We start from the raw sequence: 25,613 nt of genomic DNA, 5'->3' as shown, positions 1-25,613 counted from the left end.
TAAAGCACAGAGCCTAGGGCTTGCCGATCAGAAGGTCGGCGGTTCGAATCCCCGTGACGGGGTGAGCTCCCATTGCTCGGTCCCTGCTCCTGCCAACCTAGCAGTTCATAAACACGTCAAAGTGCAAGTAGGTAAATAGGTATTGCTCAGGCGGGAAGGTAAACGGTGTTTCCGTGCACTGCTCTGGTTCGCCACATGACCCAGAAGCTGCCACATGACCCGGAAGCTGGCCACATGACCCGGAAGCTGTACGCTGGCTCCCTCGGCCAATAAAGCGAGATGAGCGCCGCAACCCCAGAGTCAGCCACGACTGGACCTAATGGTCAGGGGTCCCTTTACCTTTACCTTTATATTCTCAGGCGTGCTAAATATAAACACCCTATCATCACTAATGGGAGTAAAACTAGAACCTTTTAGGTGAGGTGGGGAGAATAGCAACCATTTTGTAATTATCATGTGCATGGGATAGATTTCAAAGACGAGGAATGTGCAGTCTCCTATGTCAAACCACACACACACACACACACAGCACATTTGTAGCTACTGTAAATAATTCATAGTAAAGTAATAACAATGTAGTTATGGGGCTTTTCTATTTACATAGCATTCCCTTACTGATCAAGAGAACAGTAATTGGGGCATGGCACATTATTTCCCTGGAGTTGGAGGCAATGTGTTTTCCACTCCCCAAACAGGAAGCACATTCATCTCTCAGCTACATCACCTCAGTGATATTTATGTGACCATAGATGCCAGTCAGGAATTCAGCAAGTCTGTATTTCCCCTGCTTTCTTTTTGAGTGCTAATTTAGTTCCTTCCTTTCCGGAGAACTATTCTTTTTTCTTTTTTCTTTTACGTTTCCACGGCACTGTGGCACATGGCATAGAGATAGCCAGTCACAAGTTAGTTACATAAACAAGTTGCATCATGCTGCTAAACATGTGAGCAACAAATGGCAAACTTGAGTCCACACAAAGGATAAAATAATTTCCCTCTATATAATTAAATTGGAGTTGGGGGGAGAGAATGGTTGCAGCGAAAGATAAACTTAAGTTGAATATGAACCTTGTGAGGATTTTTTTCTTGCTAAATTTAGACGCTCAGCCTTGAATAATGCTTTCAAAATGGAGTTCCTGTGCCTGGAAGACTTAGCCCTTCGCTGCACATGAAAATGCTCTAAATACTTAGGTAACTGCTTACCTTTTTGCTGCTCCCTGGATCCCCGGTTCATGGAAGCACAAAAGCTTCACCGCTAACTCTTCCCCTTAAAGGGCAGGAACTTCACCAGAGCTGTAGCTGGAACCAGCTGTTTATGAGAGGTCAGGTCACCATTGACTATGGGTCGCTGATGATGAGGAAACCCCCAAGGGAAAGCCCTTGGGATATCTCATTTGGGGTAGAGCGAGGGCATTCCCCTTCAGTGTTTTGATTTTGATAGGCTTGCTTCTAAGTGAGGGGTCATAGCATCAGGGCAGTGTTTGTGTGTGCAGGGATGTAGTCAGGATTTTTGTTGGGGGGCATGCCTTTTGTTAGGGGGTGGTGGCAGAACCTCAGCTGCATTTTTATTGATTGGGGGGGCAGCTGCCCCCTCCCTGCCCCCCCGGCTACACACGCGTGTGTGTGTGTGTGTGTGTAAATGTAAATGTAAGTTAACCTGGCTGCCAAGTTAGAGTGGAATGCTACGGAAGTGCATCTGTGGTAAAAAGCGTGAATGTAGCTCATGAACTGAAATGTGTGATTGGTGCATATTTTGCGACTTTGCTATTTCATAGTTTTGATTGATGTGTTGATACGGTGCTGTTCACAGCTTTTGGGGGCCTTTGAGTCCAAAACTGTTATATAAATGAAGAGCAAGACTTTGTTTCAACAGATGAGCGAAGGGTTAAAGCTGTATGAAAAATTTATATTGGAGGAGGGGGGGTTAGAGACTCTGCTTTAGAGCAGCCCATTGCTGAGGTAGAGATAATGGCTTTTACTTTGCTTGATAGCTATGCAAACAGCACCATTCTTCCCCCTCCTTTCTATTCTCACTCCCCCCCCCCCTTTCCACTCCCACACACATGCAGAACAATGGAGGCTGCTTACAATGCAACAGGCGCCTCAGGATAAGCAGAGCAGCTTCTCATGAGTGATTAGTCACCGGCTTCATGAGATAACCCCTTTCCTGCTTTCTCCCAAGATTCAGGGTGTCCTATTTTATTTCATTTTATTTTTTTCATTTTTGCTGATATCTAAATTATACTCCTAGTCCTCCAGCCTTTTGCTATCTCCAAAGTTCATTCCTGTTTTTGCTAGGGGGTAGGCTCAGGTTCGTACAATACAGTCGTACCTCGGATTCCGAACGTCTTGCAAGTTGAACACCTTGGCTACCGAATGCCACAAACCCGGAAGTCACTGTTCCAGTTTGCGAACGTTCTTTGGAACCCCAACTTCTCATAAGCCGCACATTGGTTTCCAAATGTTTTGGAAGTCAAACAGACTTCCAGAACGGATTCTGTTTGACTTCCAAGGTACAACTGTATTAGCTCAGAGAGACTATAGTCTGCTTATCTATGTAAATGAAGAAACGGGTGTGCTTTAAAACCAAACAAACAACCTATTGGCAAGCCCCATTAATTTCAGCAGAAGGTTCTTCCAATTCAATGTGCTTAGGATCACAGCCTTACTGAAAAGACACCACTGACATAGCTAATTGGAGGAAGCCTTTTCTCTGGATGAATTTTTAAGCATGAGCCTTGTCCTGGACTCGGAGGGATGTGAATTTATCTAAACGTTTTCCAACCTAGAAATAACAAATGTGAGTTCTCAGGAAGGTGCTGGACTGAAGTCTCTGGCAGCAGTGTTTCAATGTTGTTGTTGCTTGTTCGTTTACAAATAACATTGTTGTTGCTTTTAGGCAAGTTTAATCCAGTTAGCAAATGAAACAATTAAGGGACAGTGCTCTCAGCCGTTGCATATTAAATAACTACATATGCATTGGTATGAGTGGTTAGTGTATTTTACGTGGATCTCCCCCCTGCCCAACATTAATATACCCTGTAGCAGCAGCCAGCCACCTTATGAAACGGATGCATGAAGCAGGGGCGTAGCTAGCTGCTCTGGCACCCAGAGCGGTGGGGGCGGGGCAATCCGCCCATGGGGACACGGTGGTGATGCATGCACAGGGTCCGCCTGGCGGACGCAAGCCCTACGCTGCCATTTCGGACAGCATGGGGCCCTGAGCCACCACATCACTCCCAGGAAGGATGCGTGGCTCAGGTGTGCTGCAGACAGGGCCCCGCAGTAAGTGCCGCCCCCGCAGTGTGCCATTTTGTCACACACACCCAAGGATGACACCCGGGGCGGACCGCACCCCCCGCACCCCCCTTCCTATGCCCCTGGCATGAAGAGAGACATGTAAGGGGTCCTTGTCAGTACATTTCCCTGTTGACTGGTGGGTCCAGTCACTTGGATCCAGGTTGCTATGTGGGAGAAGAACTGGTCACTATTCATACCCTGGGCTGGCTTTAGGCCTTTGGAGACAGACAGGGAGAATAGAGTCATTCCTGCCCCCAAATCCCACCTTTAGTCTCCTGCTGTTTGTTGCACAGCCCTATGGCTGTGTGTGTCTTACCCTGCATGTGGTGGCAAGACAGAAGCAGCATGCTGTTGATGACTAGGCTGGTGCCCTGGCCGAAGTGAACGTAAAGGCTGTTCTGTTTTCCTGGTCCAGCCAAATTGGAAGTTGCATGTGCTCCCTTCCTTTCTCTTACGTGGCACCACCCCCTCTTAGGTGAGACGCATGCCCTGTCCTACTTGGGGCAAGTGCATGGTCTTAAATGATTGTGGACCCGAGTAAGCTGCAAGTGCTGGTCATGCTCCCTTCAGCAGCTGGCCAAGGAAACATATAGGATGTTACTACAAGATTGAACACCCCACCAGCAAGACTCTGTTGGGTCACAATAATCAATATCTGGGAATTTTCACTGTAACCTCTTCAAGAAAATGATGGCTTCAGAGATGTTTTTAGTGGGTTGACCTAGGCAGCTGGGCGTGGACGGTTTTCTTTTCTGTTTGGGGCAGCTTTGCCCCCATTCCTCCCATGCTTCAAAGCTTCCATAGGAAATTGTGGATAATGTTTCTCCCAGTGTGTGTGTGTGTGTGTGTGTGTGTGTGTCTGTCTGTCTGTCTGTCTGTCTGTCTGTCTGTGTCTGTCTTGGCTTGTCAACAGCCATATATCATCTCGGAGCAAATTTCCGAAACAGAACGATTTTTCTTGTGGTTTGTCTCAGTGAGACGATCTGCTCTGGAGCACAGATGTAAATGACTCCCCATGTGTCGCTTCTGTGTCTCTTGGGAATTTCAGTTTGACATGGCTGGGGTGTGGGGGACTGCTGAAGACAAGCTGAAGGAACAAACAGCATCTCCTAGTAGGCTCTGCAGTGGCTGCTTATTAGTGCAGAACTCGAAACGAAATTCATTTTTAATGGTCCTTAATGTGGTAAAGAAATGTTTCCAATACTGTGGAATTCAGGAATTCCTGCTTCTCTTTCCAAACCATGACATTCTTCATGGGATGGATATTCTGCTTCCTGATCCTAACTTTAAACATAGACATAAGATCTGTCTCTGCAGGACAGATGTGTGTTCTTCACAGTACAACAATGAAGACAAGAGAGTAGAATGGGCTGGGGTACCTGTGGCGTTCCAGATATTGTTGGCTCCAGCTCCCATCATCCCTGACCATGGCCCCTGCAGGCTGAGGCTAATGAGAGCTGGAGTCCCAACATCTGGAAGGCCACAGGTTCCCCATCCCTGTAGTGTAAAGGAAGTTGGGTGACTGGTGAGGAACAGGCGAGCTCTTCCATAGGAAACAAATTAGAATGACTCCTCCCTGCCCAGCCTTTTTTTCTCCCCCCACCTATTCTTTCTGGCAACAGCTGTGGGTGTAATGCAGTGTTCCCCAAACTTAGGCCTCCACCTGTTTTTGAACTACAACTCCCATCATCCTTAGCTAGCTGGACCAGTGGTCAGGAATGGTGGGGATTGTAGTCCAAAAACGTCTGGAGACCCAAGTTTGGGAAACACTGGTGTAATGATTCCATACATGAGGGATTTTTTTTGGGGGGGGTGGATAGACAAAAGGAGGTGGTACTTTATACAGTAGAGTGGTACCTCAGGTTACAGACTCCGCTAACCCAGAAATAGTACCTCGGGTTAAGAACTTTGCTTCAGGATGAGAACAGAAATCGTGTGGCAGTGGCACAGTGGCAGTGGGAGGCCCCATTAGCTAAAGTGGTACCTCAGGTTAAGAACAGTTTCAGGTTAAGAACAGGTCTCCAGAACGAATTAAGTTCTTAACCCGAGGTACCACTGTATGTAATTCAATTTATGCCCTGTGATGACCACTAGCTTGGATGGCTTTAAAAGGGAAATTGGGAAATTGTTGGTCATGATGGTAGTAGTATGGAACCTCCAAGCACAAGTCTTGGCCACTTGAGGCCAGTCACTGAGGGGCAAAAATGGATAATGGTCCTTGAGTTGAGTTCTGCTTATGGGCTTCTCAGGCTCATCTAATCTAGAATGGCTGTGCTTACGCAGTTAGGTTGGCGCTGTTCTTTCTTTTCTTTAATATGTTAAACTAAGGTTAGAGAAATTCTGCCTGAGGAGCTGACAACTGTTTCTCTCTAAGGAGTCAAAATTTACAGTCCACCCAGATAGCCCACGTGGGGTGTGCTAGGTTTGGAACGATGGGTAATATAACAATATTTATATAGTGCACATCAAAATTGAAAGCACGTGAAGCATGGAACTGAAAGCCTTCCCGCCTCACAGATCGCTCTCTTGGTACTTTGCATGTGCTCCAGCATATCAAGACATAACAGCTGCTGGCCTGTCTCAAAGTTGCTTCATTCCTCAATCTTTTCTGCCCCATCTCAAAAGGAATTGACAATTGGAGTCCTTCCACCCTGTGGAATATGCCCTAGGATTTCTGGTGTAGCACAATTGGGTGGCCACGCTGGTTTTTTCCTATCTAGTTTTTCAATCGTTTGTTGCTCAATCGTTTCCTGACACCTTGTTCCCTCAAGAGTACAGCTCTGGAAAGAATAATGGTTTAACACAAATACTGTCGACACAGCCAGGAGCAGTGCTGGTATTGTAGGTGGCTGCTTTTCATGCACTCTCTTGTTGCTACCTGTAGATACCCCTGACAGCTGTCAGTTGCTCCATTATCAAAGAGATAGGGGGCGTTTGTGGCTTAGGTGATGAACTGAAGGAGAGCAATAAGGCCTATACTCTTTTAAGAGTCTTAATAAATTTATCTTTCCTTGCAACCAGGTAATACTGCATTTAGACTTTTTTTTTCAAGCTTATGCATGATAACAAACCAGCTGGGTACTTGGTTCAATGATGGTTGGACAGTGTTCTCGAAGCTACAAACATGAGTCTGACCAAACTGCGGGAGACAGTGGAAGACAGGAGTGCCTGGCGTGCTCTGGTCCATGGGGTCACGAAGAGTCGGACACGACTAAACAGCTAAACAACACTTGGTTCAATTAGGCACATGCACAGAAAAATAACTTAAGAGTCGAGAGCAACAAGAAACAAATTACAAATGGGGGCATCTATTCCTGAGAAGGGTCTGCTTCTAGGAAGCTGTTTCCGGAGACACTGGATGTAGATAGTTGCTTTGGCTAGTTCACGGCCAGGGTAAAGGATTTGGGAGTCCCATATATTTCAGTGGGAGAGACTAAACTTAACTCTCCCATTTAAATAAATGGAATTCCAGAATGCTTCACATTGGCTGGATTGGAAACTTGCCCATTAAGGTGATAAATGCTTGTGCATAAATCTTATTTTGGATACTTATAGCTGGGCCTTGGTGAATGCCCTATAATGTTGAAACAAATTTGCCAGTAAGTAAGGCAAATGAAGATGACACTTGCCAATTTAGTTCTTCTCAGAATACGTAACCTTTTATTCTGCCCTTTTTTCCCCTGGCACAGTGAGCGATAAAGACAGTTTGCAGAGACATTTGGCAGAAACATGAATGTGTGCACAAAATATTTAAACAATTTATATGCCACTTAACTACAAGAATCTCTTAAGTGGTTTACAAGGATCCGTTACAGAAAGCAAATAAATAAAATAAATAAAATAAAATCAGTTAAAACTATAAAAGCAATCCACAACTGAAATACCTTTTGGAATAACAATTTTTAAAGCCTTCAGGGGGTGTTGGAAATTAAATAGGGAAAGGGCCCGTCTGACCTCATCTGGAACACAGGACTGTAAATCAGAAGTCTTAAGTAAATTTACTCAAGGCTATGTCTGGAATCTGTAGCATTGCAGGGAAATTAAACTCCAGGTTTATCTTTTGCATAAAGACAAATGCTTCTATATGTGAAGACAAATGCTTGCAACAGCATCTCCCACCCAAAGACTGGGTGGAACTGCATTCTGCAAAACAAGCTTGGGCTGGCATGATAAGGCAAACAGAAGACAGTAAACCCATTCATTGCCAGCTCAGAGTGGAATCCACCTTTTTGCAGGGAGCAGCAGAGGTTTCAGTCTTGAGTGATTTTGAAGCAAGTCTGAGACTGCATTTTGCGGTGTGTCTCTTTCAGAAGAGGCAAGTCTGGAGCTGTTTCTTTTTAAGCCACATGCTTGGTTTCTTGCATCCATGTGCAGAAATTGGCTGTCATCCAGTTCATGAAATATGAGTTGATAGATCATAGGGAGTTTTAATCTACTACATGCCTTGATTAAATATGCATGCATTTATTGCATGTGAAAGAAAGAAAGAAAGAAAGAAAACAGTTCTGGAGAGAGAAGCATGCTTCTCTTTTTGTTTTAGATCATCCATGCTTGTATAACAGGCTTCATTCTAGGCATTGCTGCTGCTTTTTTTTGCCAGGGGGCAGTGCTGCTTCTGCATCAGGAGCCTTCTTGAAGGTGCGTTGTTGTCGTTGTTGCTGTTGTTAAGTGCTTTTCTCTTTCAAAATTTTGCTGCCTGGTTAATTGTGGGCACCTTTTTAATGGATCAGAAATATTTTACATGCAGCCCTATTGGAAAAGGGATGCTGCAGAACGAAGGGTTCTTGAAATCAGAGGAGAGCATCAGCTTTGCACACAAAAGGTCCCAGGTTCAGTCACTGGCATCTCCAGTCAGGCAGGGCTGGGAACAACTCCCTGCATGAGACCTAAGGTGGATGGACCCAGTGGTCTGTCCTTGGCATGAGGCAGCTTCCCATGTTCCTAAAGAAGGAGGCTAGGTAGCTTTTGCAGCATTAATTAACAGCACAGGCTGTCAGGCAAGGGTTGCTTAGCTTGCATCCCTTACGCAATGAAATATGGCTTGCATGCACCTGTGCAGAGGTTTCACACTGAATGCAAGAGGTGGCAGTAGCTGCAGCCCTGTGCAGAACATGAACTTAGAGGAGTGTCTCATTCCCACTGCAGTTAGAGAGCGCAAAGCAACACACAACTCGTGGCAACGAGTGTCCAGTCTGCATAGGTGGGAATAATTCATACTTCCCCAATAATTAAAAAGAAGCACTTCCAAACTTTTGAGCTGCTCAGAATGAACGCCCGGTGCAGGAGGACTGTAGCTGGGAAGAGGGCGTAGCCTGGATTTCGTAGAGACTCAAATGCAGATTTCTAGCAGCTGATGGCCTGAGGTCAAGGGACTTGGTGGATGACTTTTCGTGTGGGTGTATGGAGACCAGGCGTGAGTGGGTATTGTTTGACACGGCGGATAGATGTTTGGAAAGGGAACAGTGGGCTCTGTGGGAGTGTGTCAGGCAGTCATTTGTTCTGCCTTCCCACAGGAGGGGGGTGGGTCTGTGGGTTGTTAAGTACAAGCAAGGAAAGGTACATAGTCATTGCTCATGCTTTCTCCGCCCCCCCAACTCCACGGACATGACAAAGTTCATTTCCATCCGTCCGGATTGCAACAGGTGAGATGGACAGCCTGTGTTTCAGCCTCCTCTCACCTCTGAGTGGAAGCCCTTTCAAAGAGCTTTAACCTCATGGCAGCGCACAACCGTTTTTTTTGTGTAACAATCGGCACTAGAAAAAACGAGCACTACCCAGGTGCAGGCAAAGTAGGAGGGAGGCTGAGAGAATCTCTCTCTCTCTCTCTCTGCTCTTCTGCCACCCACACAACATCTGAAGCCCACGTTCTGAGTCAGGAGCTTTTGTGTGGGGGAGGTCAGATGACTAAGGATGGTTGGCGAGGGGGGAAAAAGATGCATTCTCTCAAGCCTGCGTATACTCCTGTTGCCTAGTGCCCCCTGCCGTCCGGCCATGAATGGACCGATGGAAATAATTAAGAGCCTCGGACAGCCCGCAGTCGCAAAATGACCACGCTCTCTGTTTTCCTCTGGTCCTTGCCATGCTTGATGCAGACAGTGAAGGGAATTCTGCTACAGACCAAGTGATGTGTTAATGCAGAACGACAGCCCTCCCTTCCACTTTGTGCTGCGGCTCAGACGGGAACACTTGGGTAACCTCTTTTGCTTTGTGTTTGTTTCCCTCCCAGTTCATTGAAGCTATCACCAACAAGCAAGGCGAGCTGGAGAACTACGTCTGCGATGGATACAAGATGGCGCTCACAGAAGAGAGGCGAAGATTCTGTTTCCTGGTAGAGAAGCAGTGCGCTGTGGCCAAGAATGCCCTCACCTACCATTCTAAGGTGAGCGAGTTGTTGTGTCGGGGTGCTGTACCCTTGGAACCATCGACTTGGGAAGCGGTTGGACAAAAAAGTCCCTCCGTTCATGCAGTCCCTCGGGAACCCTGACATGAGCAACATTTGTGTCCTGGCTGACTTCTAAACTCCTAAAAACCAATTTATGAACTCAAATTACAATAGCAACTACTCTGCCACCCCCAGATTGCAATATCGGTAATTGCGGGCCACAAATGGTTGCTCCTTTTCAAGGAACTTGAAGGAAAATAATGTTCCTTAATTCTGATGGGGATGTTGCACACCTTCCAGGTCCAAGTACTCTGTCTCAAGTTGTTCACAAATGTACACATGTTTATGAGTGAACCAAGTGTTGATGCCGGAGAAGATGTGCTTGCTTCAGTTTGTTCCGAGCTTTTCACCCCCTTGGACTGTCTTAATTTCCTATGCCTACTCCTGCAGTATGTCTCCCAAGAGAGATGCTATCCACCACACTCCATATCTAGTAGTGTTTGTACAAAGCTGCAGTAAGCATAAGGAGCCTTATACCTGTGGGCCCCTGCAGTAGTTTCCAGGATAATTAAAAACGAGTGCTTTCCTTTTCAAGAGCTGTTTCAATATCTGAAAACTACTGCAGGTTGAAAACCTGCCTCAGGTTGTAATATATCTGCCCAATTCTAGCACAACAATAAAAGCCCAGAGGCTCTGGAGGCCAGGTGCTTAACCCATTCAAATTCATTTCAGTCAGAACAATGCAGGAGGTTTGGGTTGGTACCCACTGCTGCAGTACCAATATCAGCACCAACATTTTCATAATAATAATAATAATAATAAATTTTATTTATATCCCGCCCTCCCCAGCCGAAGCCAGGCTCAGGGTGGCTAACAACAATAAAACAGTATAAAAGTATAGCATAAACAACACTGTAAAATCATTCATTATAAAATTAATTAATTCAGGCCACTGGCAACCATTGGGCCAGAGCTCCGCGAAGATTGCCGAGGGAGGGAGTCAGGCTGTGCCCTGGCCAAAGGTCTGGTGGAACAGCTCTGTCTTGCAGGCCCTGCGGAAAGATGTCAAGTCCCGCAGGGCCCTGGTCTCTTGTGACAGAGTGTTCCACCAGATCGGAGCCACAGCCGAAAAAGCCCTGGCTCCAGAAACGTTTTAGGCCACTGGGGAAGTTTGTTCGGGTAAGAAGAAGAAGAAGAGTTTGGATTTGATATCCCGCCTTTCACTCCCCTTCAGGAGTCTCAAAGCGGCTAACATTCTCCTTTCCCTTCCTCCCCCACAACAAACACTCTGTGAGGTGACTGGGGCTGAGAGACTTCAAAGAAGTGTGACTAGCCCAAGGTCACCCAGCAGCTGCATGTGGAGGAGCGGAGACGCGAACCCGGGCCCCCAGATTACGAGTCCACCGCTCTTAACCACTACACCACACTGTTCCCATCAAACCCATCCACTATGGTCTATTGCTCAAGAACGATTAGCCCAGACTGCATGTTATATGAAGCATGCTTTTTTAAAAAAAGGTGTTGGAGTGGCCACTTTTCTTTTTGAAGGGGGGAAAAAAATATTTAGCTGCTCAACAGTCTGGATCAGGGCCTTGTGTTGGTTTCCCCACCAGAAATTTCCCCAGCTATTAACTGCAGTAAGATGCATATGGCAACCAAGGGGGCAATTTTCTGCGAAAAATTGGTGCAGGGTGCTAATCTGCATTGGGAGAACTAAATCAATCAGGGCTCCGTGTACCTCCTTCCCTTCAAAAAGTGGTCAGCTTAAGCATGCTTTTTAAAGCTTGAGCAATGTAACATGGGCTAGCTCTTATGTCTCAACAAGGTTTAGGTATTCTAATGCATATTAATTTGGTACTGTTATTGTTTCACAATATTTAGATTCCTTGCTGTCCCAACCCCTAAGCAAAGATGGTCAAAAGTGTCCCAGCCACACAGGGAGCGCAGGCTTCAAGCTTGCTAAATCTACTTTTGTATGTAGCATCTAAAACACTGCAATCCATCAACTAAAGCAAAAGTCAAGGCTGCTTCCAGATGGAAGTTTGTTGTAGAATTGGTGCTGCTCACACACACACTTTTTTTTGGAAGTGCGCACACGATGTCATTGTTGTCAAATTGCCAGCCCAAACTTTAACATGTAATTTGGATTTCACCTCACAGCAGAAAAAAAGCGAGTAAAAATAACCCATTATATACATCTGCAGTCGCTGCTGGTGTGGAATTTTGTCAGCATGTTTATGAGGTGATTGGTTTGTCATGTGGTGACATTTCTGTGGGCGGTCTCTAAGGCTGTACCCCTACTTATGTGTGTTCCTCACCTGAGCACAACCTTGCTATTTTGTTTTTGGCAGCCCGAATGATGCAAGCATGCCTATTTCTTCGAGCTGTTGCATCCTGGAAGGCCTATTCAAATTTCAACAACCCATTTAAAGCGAGCTGTTCTTTCATAATCTCCAAACAAGTACATGTGTGAGATCTCCCTGGAGACTGTAATCTCAGAACACGCACCAGATTTTAGAAACAGCAAGAACAACACAGAGGTCTTGCACAATACAGTCATACCTCGGGTTAAAGTTGCTTCAGGTTGAGCGTTTTCAGGTTGCGCTCCGCAGCGACCCGGAAGTAACAGAATGCATTACTTCCGGGTTTCGCCACTCGCGCATTCGCAGACGTTCAAAATGACATCGTGTCCATGCGCAGAAGCGGCGAATCACGACCCGCAGGCGCGAGTTGCATTCACTTCAGGATGCGAACGGGGCTCCGGAACGGAGCCCGTTCGCATCCAGAGGTACCACTGTACCTCTATTACCCTTGTGCAAATATCACTTTTGAACACGTTCCCCTTAAAAAACAATTGAAAATGGATATTGTAATCTATCGCCAGCCAAAAGCATAAGCTTCCATTTGGCCCAATGTGAAACATAGCCATAGGAGCCAACTTCTATGTGGGGGCCGGCCAGCTAGCCCCCACCCCCGTTGATAGGCATTGCCATTCAAATGGTGTGCATGCACTGTGTCATGTGATCAATTATGCAGGGCGGGGCTTATTCAAGTTGGCATTCCTGAACACAACTCACGGTATATCCACATTTACCTTTTGCCTTGCTCTTTCCAAGAACAGGTCCATGCTTAAAAAGTTGTGTCCAAGCTCCCCCCACCTCCATGAAGACCTATTCTTTAGCGCTCAATCAGAGCAAACTTCAAATTTTCTTGTGGATTGAGCACTAAAGAGCAGGTTTTCATGGGGAAAGCTCCAGGACAAAAAAAGGGGGGTGCTTTGGATACAGAGCTTTCAAGCATGTGTACCTTCCTGGAACAGAAAAAGGCAGGGGAGGATAATAGAATCCTAGAATGGTGGACTTGGAAGGGACCCCAAGGGTCATCAAGTCCAACCCTCTGCAATGCAGGAATCTCAGCTAAAGCATCCCTGCAAGATGGTCATCCAACCTCTGCTTAAAATCTTCTAAAGAAGGAGAGTCCACCACCTTTTGAGGGAGTACATTCCACTGATGAGCAGCTCTTACCACCATAAAGTTCTTCCTAATGTTTTTAAATTCAGTAAATAATAATAATTCAGTCTCCTCTTTAGGAGAGGGACAAATCCCATACATTTCACTGGATGGCAGGTGGTAGAATAGCAATGAATATCCATGACGCCTCTGAGCAGCTTAGGGGAGCGCAGGGATTTGTTTTGAGTTTCAGAATTACACCGAGTCCAGTCTTTCCCCCACACAAATCCATTCCTGGTCACCCCAGGCTTTCTTCCTTTCCTCAGTCCATTTTTGTTGGGGTGAGGGAAGAGTCATTTTGTGGTTATTGTTAAAAGATTAGGAAGTGGGGGGTCAGAAACCCTTGCCAATCTACTGTAAACTTTCTAGAGATGAGCTGTAGATCCCAAAATACCTTCTGCCCACTTTTGCCAGAGATTCATCACAGATGTATTCAGTAAGTAGGCAACAAGAGAGCCATCAGGTGGTGGGCCTGTGTGGATTATGACTCCAGAATGCCATACTGCACCATATTTTCCCTTGGGTAGCCAAATAGCGAAATAATCTCTCTTGTAGATGCCCTTGATGGAGAAACAGCCTATATTTCTAGGCTGTTGGTGGACTCCTGCTGGTATTCAGAAGAAACAAGCTCTACCTTTTAATTACTTCTTTCTCTGTATATCACTCATTTCATTTAACCATATCCATCTGGCAAGATTGAAAAGGTGTTTTTTAGATAATAAAGGGATTAGCTGAGAAGTCCCGCTTAGTCATAAGCATCTTCAAGCAGTAGTGTGTGCCAAGCAAATTGACAACATATGCTAAGGGCCTTTTATATGTTGATGATATATGTAAAGCACAAGTTAAGAAAGAATTCTCCCCCCCCCATAACGAATGGGCAAGCAGAATTGTTGGGGTTTTTTCTCTTTTTGTGTGGTTTAACTTAGGGCTTTAGGGCACTTTCCCCCACCTCCTTTTTATTATTATTTAGACCTGTAGATAGGAATATCTCCCCTTAAAACATTAGCTTTGTACTGAGGAGGTACATATGAACTTCAAGTAAAATGAGAATAGTAGCTGTGTGGTATATATATTTACATGTTTGTGTGTGTGTGTATCTGGGCGTTGAGATCTTTGGGGGGGTTGTGTATAGTATAGTATAGTATAGTATAGTATAGTATAGTATAGTATAGTATAGTATAGTATAGTATAGTATAGACTAGTGGTGGTGTTGTTTAATCGTTTAGTTGTGTCTGACTCTTCGTGACCCCATGGACCAGAGCATGCCAGGCACTCCTGTCTTCTACTGCCTCCCGCAGTTTAGTTAAACTCATGCTGGTAGCTTCGAGAACACCGTCCAACCATCTCGTTCTCTGTCGTCCTCTTCTCCTTGTGCCCTCCATCTTTCCCAACATCAGGGTCTTTTCCAGGGAGTCTTCTTATGAGGTGGCCAAAGTATTGGAGCCTCAGCTTCAGGATCTGTCCTTCCAGTGAGCATCCAGGGCTGATTTCCTTAAGAATGGATAGGTTTGATCTTCTTGCAGTCCATGGGACTCTCAAGAGTCTCCTTCAGCACCATAATTCAAAAGCATCAATTCTTCGGCGATCAGCCTTCTTTATGGTCCAGCTCTCACTTCCATACATCACTACTGGGAAAACCATAGCTTTAACTATACGGACCTTTGTTGGCAAGGTGATGTCTCTGCTTTTCAAGATGCTGACTAGTGACTTGAGTGTTAACACTGTGCAGGAAAGGTGGATACGTACCTTAAATCAAACATTAAGGGTTCTCAAGCTATTTCAGTTTGTGAGCAGACCAATTTCTGCTCTTGCAGTGGAACTTGACCTTCATCTGCCACCCCCCCAATGTTCTCCTTACACTTCGATATGGATTTAGTTGCTATTCTGATAGCAAATCTTCCCTACTCCAAAGCTCTTTTATCCCTCTCAGATGGTGGGGAGGGAGACATGATGTAGGGAGACTAAGGACATATCCCGAAAGGGACCAAGATGGAATTTCCTTCCTTCATCTCCCATCAGAGTGGGAAGAAGAAGAGTATGCAGTTTTTATCCCAAAGTTGCACATCTAGTCATCCAAAGTAGGCCAAGGATGCTTTGCTTTCCACATGCTCTGGCAAACCCCTCTGCTGTAGTTGCCGTACCCCATCGCTGTCAAAGCATGAGACCGGCCCTTCTCCTCCTTTCCGTTTTCCCTGTGGCTTATTGCTTGGGGCGAAAGGAAGTGGAGCACTACAGCACATGGGAGACTTGCTCAGAAACACAGTGTGCTCCCGGCGCATTGCTGTGCTAGCGGTGGGGTGCTGTCAATATACAACGGTGGTTACTAGGCTGCAGAGACCAACCTCTCCATAGCAACAACACTGTGTGCAAGGAGGCCCTAGAATAGCCTGTGGCAGCCTCCAGGCAAGCATTAGGTTAGTTGCGCACTGGGGTGGGGGGAGAGGGTGATAACACAGCGGTGGATATGCAGGTGCTTTGGGTTCTGAATAGGAGTGGGGAAAGAGGGGGCTTTTCATAGAAGTGGGAGTTTTGGAATGTCTGAAGCAGCTGCACAAGCAAGTAATAGTTAAGTGGAGGAGGGAAGCTCCCTTTGCCTGAGGATGTGGTACTCAGTGGTAAACATAATTCCTGCGTTGCAGAGGGTTGGACTAGAAGACCCTTGGGGTCCCTTCCAACTCTACAATTCTATGATTCTGTGATCAGCTTTATTAGGGAGGGGTGGGGTTTTTTGTTTCGTTATTTATTATTATTATTTTTATTATTTATACCCCGCCCATCTGGCTGGGTTTCCCCAGCCGCTCTCAGCAGCTTTCAACAGAATATTAAAATACAATAATCTATTAAACATTAAACGCTTCCCTAAGCAGGGCTGCCTTCAGATGTCTTCTAAAAGTCTGTAACGTGTGACTGGCTAGGGGAAGTGGCAAGCAGGCAGAAAGTCTGCTGGACTCCAGTCAATGGCAGTCAGGTGTTCTGAGGCTTCCTGCTGCCTGATATTGCCGAGTCTTAAACCCATCTCTCCCTTTCAATACAATAGTAGTAGTAGTAGTAGTAGTAGTAATGATGATAATAATAATAATAATAATAATAATAATAATAATAATAATAATAATAATAATAATAATACTAAAGCTCTGATATCCCAGAAATAAGTCAGAAACGTCACAGAAAAGAACTTCCCAGCACTGGGAATACTGACATCATTCATTCATTCATTCATTCATTCATTCATTCATTCATTGCATTTATATCCCGCCTTCATTTCCAAGGAGCTCATGGTGGCCTAAAAGGTTTTCTCCCCCTCCTCATCTAATCCCCACAACCACCCTGTGAGGTGGGTCAGGCTGGGAGGCAGTGACTGGCTGGAAGTCACCCAGAGCTTCATGGCCAAGTGGGGTTTGAACTGCAGGCTCCCAGCTCCTTCTGTGGCTCCGCACCTGGATAGCAAGAACAGACAGTTTGGTAGTGGGGATAAGTTCACCCCTTGTAGGGAAAAATCCTGGCATGAGAACTTGCCCAGAGTCTGACCTCACTTTATTTATCAGATGTGCTTTATCTGAGCAACTACATCCCAAACTATATTTTAAGATGTGCTAGGGGGAACTTACTGCTTCCCTTCCATTATAAATACTTCATGCACCTTATTTCACTGGCCTATCGGCTGCCATTACCTACGTATTCATTGTCTTTTATTGGACTTTATCTTGTTTATAGCTCACACGGGATCAGGGTGAATCTCATTCACTGTCTTTTAACTAGACAAATGGTGAACGACTTGGAAGAGTGTCCATGTGGTACAAATTCATAAGTCTCAATTCTCTCGGAAGCCAAAAAGCTGTGGTGCGGGGGTTCAGCTTAGAAAGGGGTCTTGTTGTCATTATTATTATTGTTGTTTTACACAAAACCTTCGATGGAAGCACTCTGTGCTTTCTCTCTCCTTTTCCCTCACACTGCTCTCCTTTGTTTCTTCAGGGGAAAGACATCTTGGCGCAGAAACTCCCTGTGTGGCAGCAGTCCTGTTCCGATCCCAACAAGATTCCAGACCGCGCTATCCAGCTCATGCAGCAAATGGCCATCAGCAGCAATGGGACCATCATGCCCAGCCCTCTCTCTACATCCAAGTCAAACCTCATCATCTCGGACCCTATCCCTGGTGCCAAACCACTCCCTGTCCCACCAGAGCTGGCACCTTTTGTAGGAGTAAGTACTGCATGTGTGTGTATGTGGGGACGCGGGCGGGATTTCATGTTTCCTCTTTCAGCAAGGTGCAGTAGACCTAGAATAATGTTTTGCCAACATGGTGCCCTCCATATAGCCCATGGCCAGGAATTATGGAAATTGCAGCCCAGCAACAGCAGGAGGGCACCGAGTTTTGGAATATTTGTCTTGTTCTGAGTCAGATGGTCAACCCACCTATCTTGGTATTGCACGCTGGCTGGCTGGCAATAGCAGCTCCCCAAGGTTTCTGGGCAGGGGTTGATGCCAGGGTTTGACCCTGGTGGGGGGCACTTGGCATGCAAAGCACGTGCTCTACCTGTAAGCTACAGGCCTTCCCATTTATAGTGGCTTGCGCAGTTAACAGAACACAGGATATTTCTGACTTCAGGGTTACTGCCATTCTCTGCTTGTGGTGCAGTGGGTCAGTGTGTCAGGCTGTTAACCAGGAGGCTGGTGGTTTGAGTCCAGGCAGGGACGGCTGTGGGCAGGATTCCTGCATTGCAGCGGGCTGGACTTGATGGCCCTCGGGGGTCCCTTCCAACTCTACAGTTCTATGGTTAGGCCTCCCCTGCTAAAGATGTATGCTTTTGCATGCCCCCTCCTGATTAATACAGTTGGTTATATACAACTTTCTAAATATAAATATATATACTAAAAGGGGGGAAAGGCATGTTTTGATGTGTTTTGCACTGAAGCAATGGTAGGACAGTTGTTAGATTGCAGCTCCCATCAGCTCCGGGCAGCATGGCCAAATGAGAGGGAAGGCATCCAGCAATGCTTTGAAGGCCAGGAGTTCCCCAACCCTGCACCGAAAAGGTTTCATGGATGTGGCTGTTAGAATTCCGGCTCCATGATTGCAGTCATGGGATTGTTGTCTTTCACATGACGGTATATGTTTTGACTCCATAGAGTGGGAAGTGACGGAAACAGGATGTTTGTATTACTGTGTTCTGTGAAGTGGGACTATTGTCCTTTGTTCTTTTTCTCTTTGCTGTCTGATGCTAGAGAGAGAGGGAGCCATGTTGCAGTGCTCTGTGTGTGTTTATATGTAAATAAAGTAGATTAGCCAAAATGCTGAGTTGCTGAGGTCTGTCACGCAAGTTGCGCAAACTCAGCGGGTTCCTAAGTGTGCCGATGTCTGTTGGCATCGGGCGCTGTGTTGTTTGGGCAGAAGAAAGCTTTTGAAGATCACGAACAATCGACCAAGAGGGAGAGAACATGCCAGTCGGGCATGTGTCTCTGCCAGGGTCCTACTCAAGTGTAGGCTGAACTCCTGACAGCGGCCACCTACTTTGCAGTCCTTGTGTACTGAAAGCTAACTGTCCTTCCTTCCTTCCTTCCTTCCTTCCTTCCCCACCCGACTACAGCGAATGTCTGCACAAGAGACCATTCCAGTAATGAACGGTGTCTCCAGCTCAGAAGGCGAAGATTACAACCACTGGTCCGACAGGAAGCCTCCTCAGCCTAAGTCCTTATCCCCACCCCAAACTCAGAAGCAGCTGAGCGACTCTTATTCCAACACACTTCCTGTGCGCAAAAGTGTCATGCCGAAAAACAGCTATGCAACCAGTAAGTCAATCTCTCTCTCTCTCTCTCTCTCTCTCTCTCTCTCTCTCTCTCTCTCTCAAGTTTACTGGCATGTTCTGTATATTTACCCAGGGCTCTGCATTTTGGTGTTTGGAATCTTTGCTCTAAGCTGCTTTGGGCACAGCTTATTGTGCAAAAAGAGGCATATGAGTAAATCCAGCCATTCTCTCAGGAGGCAGGTGGATATTTAGACAACCTTGCAGCAAACTCTCACCTTTTTTTTGGAGTGAGCCATCTTTCTGATGCTTGGTGGAATAGCCACTGATATTGTTTCAGCATCAGTGAAGTGGGAGTGGGAGAAGGGGCATCGAAACACACGGAGGAGGGTGGCACAAAACTCTCTCACCTGGATGCCCTTCTGCCCCATCACCTACAGGACAATAGCGCTCAGATCAGAGCTAAGTCCCTGCCTGTTGCCTTTTGCTGTCAAAAGAGCAGGCAGAGGCTTAGTGCTTAGATCACAGTTAGACGATTCCTGTGCCTGATGTCACGTGACATCAGGTGACTGGCAAGTGGGCATAGTTTGCCCAAAATGGACTTGTGGGGCAAATACAAAGGCTTGGCGCGTCTAATTAGACACACAGCCTGGACGTTCTCAACTGTAGCTCCAAATGGTTCTAGCACTCTGCCCATTTCTGTATAATTTTAGAAGAAAAGAGCCATATAGGGATAGCATATTTTTTGCGGAAATGTTCATAACAACAGGTACAAGCTAGACTCCCGTATCTGCTGCTTCTTGGTTGTAGCAGTGGATGAGTAATCTCTCTCTGCAGGGTAAGGCAAAGTCCATGGCATTGGACAATGGGTTATCCTACTGTGTTGCCACTGCTCCTTTCTGTGCCATGACAAACAGACATATACCTTAAACCTTATTTAATATTTGTTTTAACAAGGAGATTGCTCAGTGCTCCATGTCCATGTGGGTATTCCATGCCAGGAAACTCGCCCAGCCTTTCTTTTCCCTCCTGTCCCCGCTCCTTTGCTGCCATTCACAAGCAGGAGGGAAAGGTTTAGGGTGATGAATGAAATGTTGGGTGCAATAGGGAGCTTTGTTTTGCACAGCAAAAACAAAAATAATAGTGGGGTGTTGGGAAAGTTACCTTGACCCCAAAGCCTGCAAAATAAGGACTCTTATGGGAGAATGGTCCATTAAGTGGCCGATATTAAGAATTTGCTCAAGGCCATGTGGCACAATTATGAGGGATGCAGATTAAAACACTGGGGGTTTTTCTTGGACACCTGCATTGCTGTACTTGTGTTGCCAACAGTGAAGTAAGAGATTTTATGAGTATGTATGAGTAATATGTTAGGTGGTACTGGTGGCTTGGGAAGCAAACCATTCAACGCTGTTCCTTTTAGGAGGGCTTGTTCACAAGATGTCTCCCGTAGATCACGGCCTCGCTCTTTTGTTGTTAGCTCATTCCTTGGAAACTCGCTCTTAACAGAGGGACTGCATTTACTGACACCATCTATCCTTATTTTTCATTAAAAACAAAACTTGTTCGTTAGAAGAATTTTATTCTTCAGCAGAAACAATTCCTCCAAACCAGCACAGAAAACAATGTAAAAGCTCTTCTTTGTTAATCTTTTGCATTGAGATGGCACCTGGCATTTTAAAGTAAAAAGAACGGGCGACATTGTCAAGCCTTGAGTTTTCTTCACATTGAGGGTCCACTAGGAAGGGTGGCGCTTACCTGACCTCCAGTCACCAAAGCCTCTGTGGCTTACCAGGACAGAAGTGGGAGGGGAGAGGCAATAGCAAGGTCAGCAGGGTGCAAATGCGTTGGGGAAGCCAATCCAGTGCTCCCCCCAGTGCCCTTGCAACACACCGACCGTCCCACTGCCTCACCCTTCCCCCTCTTGTAAGCCACAGCAAAGCTGGCGATGGGTGGTCAAGTAAATGCCCCTTGCCACACCAGCCACTGCTCAGTGTAGACCAGCTTATGAAATCCTCTCCAGGGCGAGAGCCAGTTCTGATATTCCAGGATGAGAGTTCCAGTCCTGAGAGCCAGCTTTGTTAATCCTTTTCTTTTCCCATGCCAGCTGAAAACAAGACTCTGCCCCGTTCCAGCTCCATGGCAGCAGGGCTGGAAAAGAACGGCCGGACAAGAGTACGAGCCATCTTCTCTCATGCTGCCGGGGATAACACCACCCTGCTGAGCTTCAAGGAAGGAGACCTCATTACGTTGCTAGTGCCTGAGGCCAGAGACGGGTGGCACTACGGAGAGAGCGAGAAGACAAAATTGTGAGTGTGGTTGCTTCTGAGTCTTGAGAATGTGGGGGGAGGGCGTCCCTCTTAAAGGCATTCATTTGACATCATCTTCCTTATCCGAGTACCTGGAGGCAGTACTTCTTGCACTTAGGAGTCTTGGCTTCTGAACATTCACACGCATAGCATAGCCCAGATCAAAGCTGGGATGATGGCGCCTGTGTTGTTAGTCCAGTATCTTACATCTGTATAAGAAGGCCAAGCATGAAAAGTTCCAAAACTGTGCAAGCCAGTATTTATTGGGGGGAAACCAGTGTATTTTGTGCATGGGGCTCTTCCTCACACTCTCCTTCTTCGAAACACATCTTGACTTTCCAGTAAATCGGGGTGGGTAAGCGTTTTTTGCGCCCAACTCTCTTGAGAGCCACAGGACAGCAGTGGGTGTGGCCAAAAGTGGTCCATTCCCCATGCATAGGGTGGAGTGTCACTCCTTCTTTGGTATACTATAGTGCTGGAGCAGAGAATGGGAGGTTTATTCCCTATTGCCCCCTCTGTGCTGCAGCCCTCTAGTGGCGAAGGGGCATTAGGAATAATAATCAACTACAGTAATACCTCCGTGAACATCTGCCTTGACTAGTGTCCATTCCAACGAACGTTGGCGGCAAACCCGGAAGTACCGGAACGGGTTACTTCCGGGTTTGCCACTCGCGCATGTGCAGAAGCACAAACCTGCCCTGCGTCCTTTTTGGCTAGCGGCCGGGGCTCCGGAACGGATCCCAGCTGCAAAACGAGGTACAACTGTAGGGGGGAAATGGATAATCAGACCAGTCTTCTGATGAGCAGGGGGAGGCCTGCATCTTCTTAATGGCGCTAAACTGGGCAGAGAAGTTGAAACCTAGCACCATGATGACAATGAAAGTTGCTTGGTGCTCTGATCTGATTATCTGGTTTTTTTAACACCCCCCCCCCCGAGGTAACCAAACTTGGGCCAAGGGGTGGATGAGGCATGCCAGTACGCCACTCCTGGCAGTAAATGCTGCGCATGACCATTTTGGAAAATATCCTTTACACTTTTTATCTTGTGTGTTGCACTGTGGTTGGAGTTTGGTGTGCCAACGTGCGGAGCGCATAATGAACAGCTCTGCTCTCTGCTTTGAAGCTCCCACACTGTGGAAGGAAGAAGTCTTAACCGGTGTTAAGCATGCCAAAGGGAAGTTAAAAGGAATGGCAGAAATTGCAGGCCTTTTCACTCCTAGAGTGTCTGTGGCATAACATGGAACAAAAGCTGTTGCTGGGTTAGACTGCACAGTATGTTTGCTAAGGAGTAGAGGAGAGCTTGTTGCTTGGCAACGGTTGTGTAGGTAGGTAAGCTCCTCCACAATCCCAGAGTGTTTGTGAGCTCTCACATAACCAGGATCTTGAGTCTTAAAAGGTCCTAAATCTGGAGCTACAGCGTTCGCCAGTATTTCTCCCAGCAATTACCATTCTTTCCAGGGGGTCTGGGAAGAACTGAATCTCTAAGCGCAAGGTTCAGGTGGCCTGCTTCAAATGGCAATTGCCCAAGTAAATTGCTGGCCTGATAAGCAGAATTGGGCCTTGAAGCCTTTAAGGTCAAAGGAGAGTTCGCTGACATGCACTTGAGTTAATAATTTAGCCCAAGTGGATGACCACACTGTGAGAGGTGATAGTGGCAAAAGGGGCAGATTGGCAGGGATGGATAACATTTGTTGCTTGAAGGCCCACATTTACCATTTGACAACCCTTCAGGGGCCACATGTCGGTGGTGGGTGTTGGATGCTGATCAGCTGAGGAGGGGGAGCTATTGCTGCTCCTTTTTCATTTGGTGTTGTACTCATGACCGGGGAGGAGGTGATCTGCATCCTGCCACCCCCAAGTAAAAAACCACTCACCTATCAAAAATACAGAACATGCCACAAGAAAGTGTCCAAAATTACTTGGTTCGGAAAACATGGTGTGGAATTTGAGGCTCATACAAAATGTACAAGAGCCTTGGACCTGGGGAAATTCGACTGAGGGAGGTAGGCTGCTGCCCAGTGCTGTGATTGTAGCAGATTTAAGTGGGGTTTTATTTTTCTCAGTGTAAGAGAGAGAAATAACTTTTAACTCCTCCTCCTGTTAATCTGTACCATAGGAGAGGCTGGTTTCCTTTCTCCTACACACGTGTGCTGGACAGTGATGGGAGCGAAAGGTTGCACATGAGGTAAGAAGGTTGTGTTGTCTGCTGGCTTCCACAGAAACATGTGGCGTTTGAATGACGCTTGTATTTATAGAGATCAACCCCGCCCTCCTGAGCCAGAATCTGTACCTGCCTTGCATTGCCCTCTTTCTGGCTCCTCTTTTGTCAGTAACCAGCCGTACCTGCCTCAAGTTTGTCAAACCAGTATGGCAGGCTTTGCTGCCAAAATATTTGGTGTCTGTCTGCCCCCCCCCCTCTCTCTGTGTGTGTGTGTGTGTGTGTGTGTGTGTGAGAGAGAGAGAGAGAGAGAGAGAGAGAGCAAATATACCCAAAGCAAATATACGACTCCTATCGCAATGTTTTGTTAGTGATAAACACAATGGGCACGGATGACTAAAATTGAAAGAAGCCAGGCCTGGGTGTGGGGGAAAACGATTCCTTGAAAGAATGAAGAAAAATCTGCATGGATGCTATGGCATCTTGAGAGATAGAGATAGAGAGAGGTCTGCTGGGCATGTAAGTCAGCATTGATTCCTCAGGTGAAAGTGAGGAAGGGGTCATTTCAGTGAAAGCATTCAGATGATTTGTTTATTTGTTTTATTTAAGATGTTTCTATACCCCACCCTTTGGTTAAAAAAAAGAAAAAGAAAGCTCACAGAGAGGCTTACAGAAGTCCATAAGAAGCTGGTCCCTGTTCCTGGTTTTGCAGTCTCGAAACGCACGGCACAAGAGGGAAAATGAATGGCAGGGAGGAGGGTTAAAACAAGCTCAAGCACGATTCGTTTAGTGCACTCACACTGTTCTGTCTATGCAATTTCTGGCGGTCTAGAAGACTAGAGAGAGGGAGGCCTATATCCTAATCAAATGACAGTGGCAGTTCTCACTGTCTTGCCCTTGATAAAGAGCAGTCCCTCCCTGGAAGCAGCTTTTGCTCTCTCGCTCTCTCTCCCCCCCCCCCCCCGCCTCCCGGTCATATTCGGGAGCAGAGCAGGGAACAATATCCAGCCCAAGAGGGACAAGGTGGCTCCCATCACACAATTCTTCCCTCAAGTCAGCGGACATTTGGAAAATTTCCAGGAGGGGACTTGATGGATTTATCTCCCTCCCTTGCCAATTTCCATTGTGGCTGCCTTGCCCTCTCTTGAAGGCCTCTTCTCCCCTCACCCCAGATCAAATTCAGGATCATAGCTGGTGACAGGCCAGGAGCACAAAATAACTCATTTCCTCAGGCAGCGGACTTAATGGCAGTTAGATATGTTAGTAATTGGCTTCTCTGGCCATCCTCAAGTAAGACGGTCATGAAGAGAGCAAGTTGGTGGCTTAAGTGCTAGGAAAGTACTCCTAGCAAAAATTCTGTGAAGTAAGGAAATGTTGTTGTAATCATTGCCATCAATTTATTTATATCCCGCCTTTTCCTCTGACGGGACTCAAGCCGGCTTACATATAAAAATGAGAAGTGCTAAAAACATAGAAAGCCAATTTTCCTACGTTTGCTAAGCAAATTTTATCTATTTCTTCAGCCAAGGGAAAAGCAGTAGCACAGGAAACCTGCTGGACAAAGATGACATCCCCCCTCCAGATTACAGCATGTCTTCCCGAGCTTTCCAGTCACAGAACGTCAACACCTTCAAACAGAGGCCGTACAGCGTGGCAGTGCCTGCTTTTGCCCAGGTGAGGAACCTTACTGGGAGGGGAGAGGCGCTGTCTGTTGGTGGATGAAACCTGCCTTAACTGCCTGCAGCAAATTTGAATTTTCAGAGCATGAAAGTTCTGCTTTTGGCAGCAGCATTTTATTTTCCTGGTGTCAAACTGCTGCTTTTCTTTTTTTTCAAAGAAAGCTTATTGTTAAAGCTAGAGCAGGGTTTCCCCAAACTTGGGTCTCCAACTGTTTTTGGACTACAACTCCCATCATCCCTAGGTAGAGGGAGCAATGGTCATGGATGGTGGGAACGGCCTAACTGAGATTGGGCTGTGAGTGTTACAAGTTCCTTTTCTACTTCACAGCTCTGAGCAAAGAGCTTGCAGCTTCTGTCTAGACCCGGAATGCAGATGTTGGCGGACTACAACTCCCATTGTTCCTGGCTCTGCTGTGGCTGCTGGGAGCTGGAGTCCAGCAACATCTGGAGGGCCCACAGGCTCCCCACACCTGTTCCACTGGCTGGCTAGAAGTTCCAGCATGCATGAGAGGGTTCCAAAACTGAGAGAGAACCTGCA

At 46.5% G+C, this 25,613-nt stretch overlaps 1 protein-coding gene across 4 annotated transcripts in view; it reads left to right on the top strand.

Annotated features, from left to right (window-relative positions):
* BAIAP2 (BAR/IMD domain containing adaptor protein 2) overlaps positions 1-25,613 on the top strand; it is a 136,924-nt gene that overhangs the window by 90,123 nt on the left and 21,188 nt on the right. For all 4 annotated transcript variants that reach the window (XM_082212560.1, XM_082212563.1, XM_082212561.1 and 1 more), the window contains exons 7-12: positions 9,524-9,676; positions 17,161-17,388; positions 18,774-18,975; positions 21,037-21,238; positions 23,355-23,423; positions 24,920-25,070. In XM_082212560.1, the coding sequence (XP_082068686.1) occupies positions 9,524-9,676; positions 17,161-17,388; positions 18,774-18,975; positions 21,037-21,238; positions 23,355-23,423; positions 24,920-25,070 (1,005 nt within the window). The remainder of the gene's footprint in view (positions 1-9,523; positions 9,677-17,160; positions 17,389-18,773; positions 18,976-21,036; positions 21,239-23,354; positions 23,424-24,919; positions 25,071-25,613) is intronic.

Source organism: Podarcis vaucheri, assembly GCF_965113315.1.
Source record: "Podarcis vaucheri genome assembly, chromosome: 2".
Taxonomy (NCBI): domain Eukaryota; kingdom Metazoa; phylum Chordata; class Lepidosauria; order Squamata; family Lacertidae; genus Podarcis; species Podarcis vaucheri.
This window is presented reverse-complemented; position numbering and strand designations above follow the sequence as displayed.